The sequence below is a fragment of the Pygoscelis adeliae genome, unplaced genomic scaffold, assembly GCF_000699105.1.
Source record: "Pygoscelis adeliae isolate BGI_AS28 unplaced genomic scaffold, ASM69910v1 Scaffold704, whole genome shotgun sequence".
Classification (NCBI taxonomy): domain Eukaryota; kingdom Metazoa; phylum Chordata; class Aves; order Sphenisciformes; family Spheniscidae; genus Pygoscelis; species Pygoscelis adeliae.
The window spans coordinates 148,878-156,261 of NW_008824590.1; the positions used below are offsets into that span (position 1 = coordinate 148,878).

At 61.6% G+C, this 7,384-nt stretch overlaps 2 protein-coding genes across 2 annotated transcripts; both read right to left on the minus strand.

Annotated features, from left to right (window-relative positions):
• Positions 1 to 911: 911 nt before the first annotated feature.
• Positions 912 to 2,018, minus strand: LOC103915403 (protein S100-A4-like). The gene is made up of 3 exons (XM_009322214.1): positions 1,946 to 2,018; positions 1,275 to 1,429; positions 912 to 1,168 (listed from the first exon to the last, which is right to left on the minus strand). Exons 2-3 carry the CDS (start codon positions 1,410 to 1,412, stop codon positions 1,004 to 1,006), a joined length of 303 nt encoding a protein of 100 aa, XP_009320489.1. The 5' UTR covers positions 1,413 to 1,429; positions 1,946 to 2,018; the 3' UTR covers positions 912 to 1,003.
• A 1,862-nt stretch (positions 2,019 to 3,880) lies between these two features.
• LOC103915404 (protein S100-A4-like) lies at positions 3,881 to 4,872 on the minus strand. The gene is made up of 2 exons (XM_009322215.1): positions 4,732 to 4,872; positions 3,881 to 4,045 (listed from the first exon to the last, which is right to left on the minus strand). The coding sequence occupies exons 1-2, from the start codon at positions 4,870 to 4,872 to the stop codon at positions 3,881 to 3,883; spliced, it is 306 nt and encodes a 101-aa protein (XP_009320490.1).
• Positions 4,873 to 7,384: the final 2,512 nt, after the last annotated feature.

A 7,384-nucleotide genomic window follows, 5' to 3' on the forward strand; every position in this document is an offset into this window, starting at 1 on the left:
CTTCATGGCATCTCCGCTCGCCGGTTCTTCTGGGAGCAGCCCCAAGCCCGCCGATAAAGGTCTGGCTCCCAGCAGGGTGGCGGGGGGGCATCCACATCTGGAAGGGGCATGCTGCACATCTGGAGCCCGGCACGCAAGCCGGGGTTGGCCGCAGCTGTTCGGTGAGGGGCAAAGGGGATCAGAGGGAGGAAATGGAAACTTACAGACGTGAGCAGGTCAGGCCCCGGTGCAGGGAAGGGAGGGCTGTGGCTGCACGGCTCCTTGCATTTATAGCCGTGGGCTGAGTCCTTCCATGCTGGCGGCCCAGGGGGACTGGCTGGGTGCACCGAGGGAAGCCACTCCTCTGCTCCCACTCCCCTGCTCGCCATAACCCCACCCCAAGCAGGAACGCAACTGAAACCCTGCTCCCAAGGGTTCCCTCAGGGTGGGGAAGGGACAAGGGTCCTGAGTGACTTCCCAACGCAGCAGGTCCTGCCCCACGGAGCAGCAGGTGGGGGGACAGATGCTGACCCCGCGTGAGCTTAATAATCATGGCTAAAAAAGAGTTGTTCACCCGTCACTGTTATCACGGTGCTGGTCAGAGGCATTAATCCCTGCGAAAGCTCCTGCCTTGCCTTGCACGGCCACGAAGCAGTTACCAGGGCTGCAGGGCAGGGTGCTGTCGAGCAGAGCCCGCCGCTGACTCACACTAACGTGGCCGGCGGGGATCAGCCCCGTGGGCGGTTTACGAGGGCTCAGGGAATGCAGTGCCCATGCCGCAGCGGAGCAAACTCCAGCTTGGAAGCACCCTTGCTCTCGCTCCTCATCAGGGACCGGCAACGCGCAGGTGGAAGGGAAACGGGACCTTCCCCAGTGTGACAGCACCCCTGTCCCTGGGGCAAGAAACCCCCATTGCAAAGCATGCGGAGGACTTTGTTTAAAGCAACCTTTATTGAAAGAGCGTCAGGAAGACAGCGGGAGGGTCACGGGGGCAGCGACGCAGCCCAGGGCCGGTGCCCCATGCTCACTTCTTGCGCGGCATCTTGTCGGGGCAGTCCTGGAAGAAGTCGTTGCACATCATGGCCATGCAGGCCAGGAAGGTCACGTACTCTTGGAAATCCACCTCGCTGTCACTGTTGCTGTCCAGGTGGCACATGAGCTGCTGTAAGCTGGCCTCACTGGTTTGTCTCTGCCCAGGGGCAAGAGGGGAGTTAAAATGGGGGTTTGCATCAAGGGCCACATCCCCAAGGCCCAGCATCGCCCATGGGACATGGCACCCCCTGCCCCACACTTACGCTGAAGCTGGGCAGCTCCTTCATGAGCATCTCCTTGAGCTCCTGTTTGCTGAGCTTGTACTTGTCCCCCTCCTTCCCCGAGTACTTGTGGAAGGTAGAGACCATCACGGCCAGCGCCTGCTCCAGGGGAGACGCCATGGGGGATGCCAGCAAGCCTGGAGGCACCAACAGCACAAGCAGGTGAGAGCAGAGTTCGGCGACCCCAGACACCCCCATGCTGGGGGGCCAACGGTCTCCCCCGGCCCCCCAGACCGTGCAGACTGCCCCAGTGCCCCACTCCCAGGCATGCCCCGGGATGCATCACCATTTCCTCCCTAATTTCACCCTCCCACTAGCAGCCGGGCTAGGCGTTGGCCGTCTGGTACCGGTGCCGAGCAACCTCCAAAAAAGCCATGCCGGAGGGGAGAACATGGGGGGAGGCAGCAGCCCCCTCCTGCCCGAGCCAGGCGGGGAAGGGGCACACACGCTTTTCCAGCCCTCAGAGGTGAAAGGCAGCCTTTGAGCTCGGCTCGCTGCAGCAGGAGCCTCACGCTCAGCCCCGGGGGAAAACCTCTGTTGGGGGACCCCACTGCGAGATGGGGCAGCTGCGCCATCGGCAACATCTGGAGGGCATCTGGAGGGCCAGCGGGGCGAGGGGGAACAGAGCATCGTAGGAAAAAAAATCAACTCACCAACAGCTCAAACAAAACAGCCGAGGACGGGCAGGGCGGGAGGCGAGCCAGCGTCAGGCGACGGCATTTATAGCCCCGCCTGGGACACCTCCCTCGCTACCCGGATGGGAAAGCACCAATGCTGATCCGGCGCCTGTCTGGACATTGGTTGGCAAAGGAGGAGAGGAAACCCTGGGAGCAGCCCTGGCCCCCCCAAACCATCCTGCTCCTGCACTGCCAAGGGGGCTGGTTTGGGTTAGAAAGAGCAAACTGTGCCCCCGGAGCTGGACGGGGACCACCTGGTTGAGGAGAATCCCTAGGGACCAGGGATGAAGCAAGGGCAGCGGTGGGCACCTCGTCCCACCGCTGCCAGCAAGAGCAGGTGATGCCGGTGCGGGATGAGGTGCCGCGCACAGCGGTTTTGGCAGCATCCCCCGGGGATGTCTGGAGCAGCACAAACCTGAGCGGGGTCTGTCCATGGCTTTGTTGTTGTGCTGGGGTTTGGGTTTGGGTGAGGTTTTTTTTTCCTGGTTTTAACTCGACTGCAAGCAATTTCTGTTTCCTAACTGCGAGGGCAGTGCGTCACAATGCCCCGTTGTGTAACAGAGCACTATTTTGGTGTCTGCATGTCCCGGGCACGTGTCAGGGAGCTGCGGGGGGAAAGCCAGGAGCCGGCGGTTTGCAACCCCCTGCCGCGGGGCAAGCCAGCTGTTCGCCGTGGTGCAAGGGCTGACAAATATCCCAAGCGTCCCCGAGCCTGGCTGAGCCCCCTCGGGGCAAAGGCACCCACTGCTGCGGGGACCCGAGTGAGGAAAAACAGGGGATGAAGCCCCGCTCCCAGCTCGCTCCGACGTCCAGCAGGATGCAAAACCTCACCAAACACCGCACAGCGTCTCCCCACGTCGGGGGTTTCTTTAAGGACCATTTTGGCAAAAGAAACCCCCAAGCCTGAACCTCGTCTCCCTGTCAGCAAACTGGTGTAAATTACTGGGAGGGGGCAGAAGCTCCCAGGGGCTCTTCATAAAGACCCTGGGAAGGGGCAGAGCAAAGCTTGGAGCTGCTGGGAGGACTTGGGGGCTCAGGGACAGGCTCTGCCAGGGGTCTGCTCTGCCATGCAATGATGCAGAGGCTTTGTAAGGACTTTTTGGATCTCGGGTGGTTTCTCTGGGGTTTTGGGGCTGCTGGAGGAAGCTGGAGAGCAGCTGCAGCACCTTCTGCAAACCAGCCCGGACCTGCCAGGAGCTGCTGCGGCTTTCGGCGGGGGGAGGGGAGGGGGGGGGGGGGGGGGGGAAGAGGGACAGCAAGGGAAAAGAAGGAAGAAACCCGTGCTTCCCAGCCAGTATCACAGACTGATGTGCTCAGGAAACTGCCGCTTGTCTGCAGCCCCACGGCTCCGTGGTAAACCTGGGGGGCTCAGGTTGACCTTCTCCAATGCAGTCCCCCAGCATGGGCCCGTCCATATCCCAAGGGGGCTAAGGGTCTCCTCCAGCTGCTCAGAAACAGCTCTCCTCTGTGGGAACTGGGGACACGCTCTGGCTTTTGTGCTTTGCACAGACCTTGCATCTTGCTGCCCGGTTCCTCCGGACCAGCTTTCTCTCCCCACACCCAATGCGTTACCCAGGGCAGCTCATGCCGACCTACAAGCTGAGCTGAGCTCGGGGAAGCTCGTATGTTTTGAGCTAAATGCGCACTGAACCTCTTGCCGAGCCAGCAAGCGCGGTTCAGGGGGGAATGTCCGAATAAGTTGCTTGGAGGCGGCGCTGAGCTGTTTTGCTCAGGCTTTTCCAAAAAAATGCCTCCCGGGGCTGAGTCGCAGCGTGGAAAATCCCAGGGAGGAGGCATGAGTCACCCAGCTGCCCGCTAACGTACGGCTCATGAAACCCTGCCGATGCACACCGAGGCTTTGGAAAAGCTTTTATTGAAAGCCCTGCAGCGATGCTGTGGGCAGCGGGGGGGTCACTTCCTGCGGGGCTGCTTGGCGGGGCCATCCTTGAAGAACTCATTGAAGCCCATGGTGATGCAGGCCAGGAAGCAGATGTACTCCTTGAAGTCCAGCTCGCTGTCCTTGTTGTGGTCCAGGTCATTCATGAGCCTCTTGAACTCCGCCTCATCCATTCGTTTCTGCAAGGGGGGGAGAGCGCGGTGGGGGTAAGCGGTTTCGGGGTGCACGGATGAGCGAGGTGCTTCTCCATCCAGCCCCACTGCCTGCAAGGAAGGATGTAAAAAGCCTGGGCTTTTTTTTTCCCTCCCCCTGCCTTGAAGGAGGGTTTTCTCTTTGCCTTTGGCAGGAGGTGGTCTTTAGAAATGCAGGTGACTTACCTGTGATCTGGGGCATGCTGGCACGGCTACAGCAAATATGCCTCTCAGTCATGAAAAAGTTTGGCTGAAAAATTTCTCCTCCCTCCTCCCAAATTAAACCACAAGCTAGAAGGGGAAGTGGGGGTTAAAAAAGGATTTAAAAAATTGAAATCGGAGTACGATTTTCTTTGCCAGTCAAAATATTTCTGCGGGTATAAGAAAGCCAAGTTTCCTTTCGGTCTGAGCATGCTCCAGCTCAAGTCCTCCTGACCTCATCCCTCCTTCTCCCCAGGGCTTGCCCTAGAGCACGAGGTCTCAGCATGTCGCACATGGGCTGCATCCGTCGTGCGTGCTTTGGGGAAATTCAGATACCACCTCGGCTCACCCCGGTTTCCATCGTGCTGTGTGGAAAGACCCGAGGCTAGCTTGCTCCTTCCCCTACAACACCTCCCGCCCGTGCCTGGGCACCTCCGAGGGATGCAAAGAGATGTGCCCCCACGGCCACTTACGCTCTCAAAGACGGGCAGCTCCTTGTTCAACAGCTCCTTGAGCTCCGCCTTGCTGAGTTTGTACTTGTCCCCTTCCTTCCCTGAGTACTTGTGGAAGGTGGTGACCATCACAGCCAGCGCCTGCTCCAGGGGACACGCCATCACCAGTTTCCTGCACGCCTGGAGGGCAGAGCACCGGGGGTGGGGTCAGGGTAGGCATGGGGCGGCAATGGGGGGGTCTGTCCCCCCCACCCTGCCCAAATCGGTCCATGATGCTGCAGAGGGGCGGCTGCAACCCCGGTGCCTCTCAGGGAGGCGTTTCAGGGTGCAGCGACCGCTGGGCGAACTGCAGCTGGAGAGCAAAGCTGCACAACGAGCAATGCACAAGGAAGGGGAGCAGAGACTCACCGGGGTCAGCACAGACCAGGCAGCAGCAAGGAGCCAGGGTGCTGCAGCTGGAGCGCGATGGGCATTTATAGCCCAGCCGGGGCGGCGCTGCCCAGCGCGCCCCATGCAGCCCCCTCGCCTCCAGGCTTTCCCAGCAGCTCCACACAGGTGGTTTTGCCTGCGCCTCATTTTTGCCTAACGAGCTGTGTGATCCCATTAGCGGGAGGTGGGTGGGTTTGGGTGCTGCTGGGAGGAGCTGGCGGCCCTACTGGGGAGTCTGGGGACAGAGGCACGAGTCAAGGGATGGGCGCAGGGACTGGGAAGGGCTGGTGCACCCCTTGGGGCTCCCTGGAGAAAGCTGGTCACCAGCCCACATCCTCCCCTAAGCCATCACTGTACCCCACACCGCCAGCTTTCTGGGTGGCCCCGGTGTCCCCAGGACAGATGGTCCCAAGCAATCCCATCCCGGTGACCCCAGTGCAAACGAACAGGCTCCGCAGTGGGGCTGGGGAGGTGACAGCAGTTTTATTCGAGCCATGGGCTGGGGCTCGATGCCGGCTGGCGGGGCCATGAGCCTTAGCACAGAAGTCATTGCAGAGCATGCTGAGGCAGCCCAGGAGGACCACGTACTCCTTGAAGTTCGTCATGTTGACCTTGTCCTCCAGGTCCTTCAGCAGCACCCAGAAGCGGCGCTCATCCAGTTGTTCCTGGCACAGAGCATCAGCGGGGTCAAGGACGGTGCTCGCCGGCCGCGGCACAGGTAGGCATCAACTGCAACGGGTGGTTTCGGCGGATGGGGGGAACCTGTTTCAGGGAGGAGCGAGCCCTTCCCTGACCCCCACATCTTCCCCAGTGGTGGGGAGAGGTGTGAGGATGCTGGTGGGGCTCAGTCCCGGGTGTCCCCACGCTCACCCCCATGAAGCTGGGCAGCTCCTTCAGCTCGCCCTTGCTCAGCTGGTACTTGTCACCCTCCTTCTCCGAGCACTCATGGAAGGTGGCAATGCTGGAGGCCAGGGCTTGTTCCAGGGTGGTGGCCATCCTGGCAGGAGGCTGCTCCCAGGGGAGCAGGGGAGGCCGCCTGGCTTTTCCCTGCAAACCCCCAGTTATGTTTGCATTGCCACCCATCCCCAGGAGCCCGTTTGGGTTGGAGGAGGGAGTCAGGGTAAATCCTCATCTGGCGAAACCCAAGGTGGCCTGGCCTCAAGCATCTCGAAGACAGCCAACCTTTCAGTCTCTGGCGATTGCAGAGAAAATGTGTCTTCCTTCTCCCAGAGATTTGGCAGCTGGAGAGGAACCGTGGGGGAGCACACATTCAGGGCATTTTCTGAAATCTTGCAAACCTTGCGGCACGTGGGACCTCGAGGCTGGTGCACCGCCAGGGCTGGGTTAGCAGCTGGTGCAGGGTGCCCGGAGCTGATCCCGCCGGAGACACGAGGACAGGAGCGTGGGTTTGAGCTCCCTAAATTGGGGCCAGCTGCAGAGCCTGGCAGCCCCGTCCCTGTCCCAGGGCCCCGCACCGTCCCTCTCCCCACCTGCCGTATGGTGCCATGCAAAGTGCCCCAGGGCTTTCCAGGAGGAGCACCCAGGGGTGCAGGTGCCGAGCGCACGGGCACACAAACCACCCCCTGCCCACATGGATGCCCGTGCAATGCTCTCTCCGACACACAGGTCGCCTGCACACTGGTGCACTGCAGCAGCCCCTCCCGTGCCCCCCAGGTTCCCCATGCACCCGCGTTTGCTCCAAGCAGCTCCGGTGTGGGAAATAATGTGACCAGCACGGGCATGGGGGTTGCGGCTGCTCAGAGCCCCAGCCCGGATGCCCGGGTCCTGCAGGGAAGCGTGCACAAGGGGGGGACATCCTGAATTGTTTCTGTGCGCTGCAGCCGATCTGCATCTAGAAATGAGATGCTGGGGGCTGGCTGCCCCTCACCCTGAGGGTCTCTTCTGGAGAGACCCTGAGAGTCTACCCCGGATCCCGCCGGATCGCTGGGATCCCGTGTGAGCAGCCGGGCGCAGCGCCCAGCCGAACCCCACTCGCCCCCACGAGCCCTGCCCTCATCCGAGAGAGATTCCTCCACCGTGACTCAGCCACAGCCCTGCCCGGCTGCGCTGCCTCCCACAGGGGTACCCCCGGTTTGCCCGGGACCCCCGGTGCTGCAGGGCAGGGGAAGGTGGGCTGCATGGGCAGGGGGACAGGCAGGAGGCAGGAGCCAGCGACGCTCCTGCACCGGGGAGGGGAGCAGCAGGGTCAGCAAGGAGGGGCTGGCTGGAAGGGGATGAGGGTCTC

Excerpts from the sequence above, each read along its gene's own strand:
- LOC103915403 (XM_009322214.1), bottom strand. The coding sequence starts at position 1,412 with ATGGCGTCTCCCCTGGAGCAGGCGCTGGCCGTGATGGTCTCTACCTTC. Across the intron at positions 1,169-1,274 it reads AGGAGCTGCCCAGCTTCAGC|AGACAAACCAGTGAGGCCAG; the intron begins GTAAGTGTGGGG and ends GCCCCTGGGCAG.
- LOC103915404 (XM_009322215.1), bottom strand. The coding sequence starts at position 4,872 with ATGGCGTGTCCCCTGGAGCAGGCGCTGGCTGTGATGGTCACCACCTTC. Across the intron at positions 4,046-4,731 it reads AGCTGCCCGTCTTTGAGAGC|AAACGAATGGATGAGGCGGA; the intron begins GTAAGTGGCCGT and ends CCCCCCTTGCAG.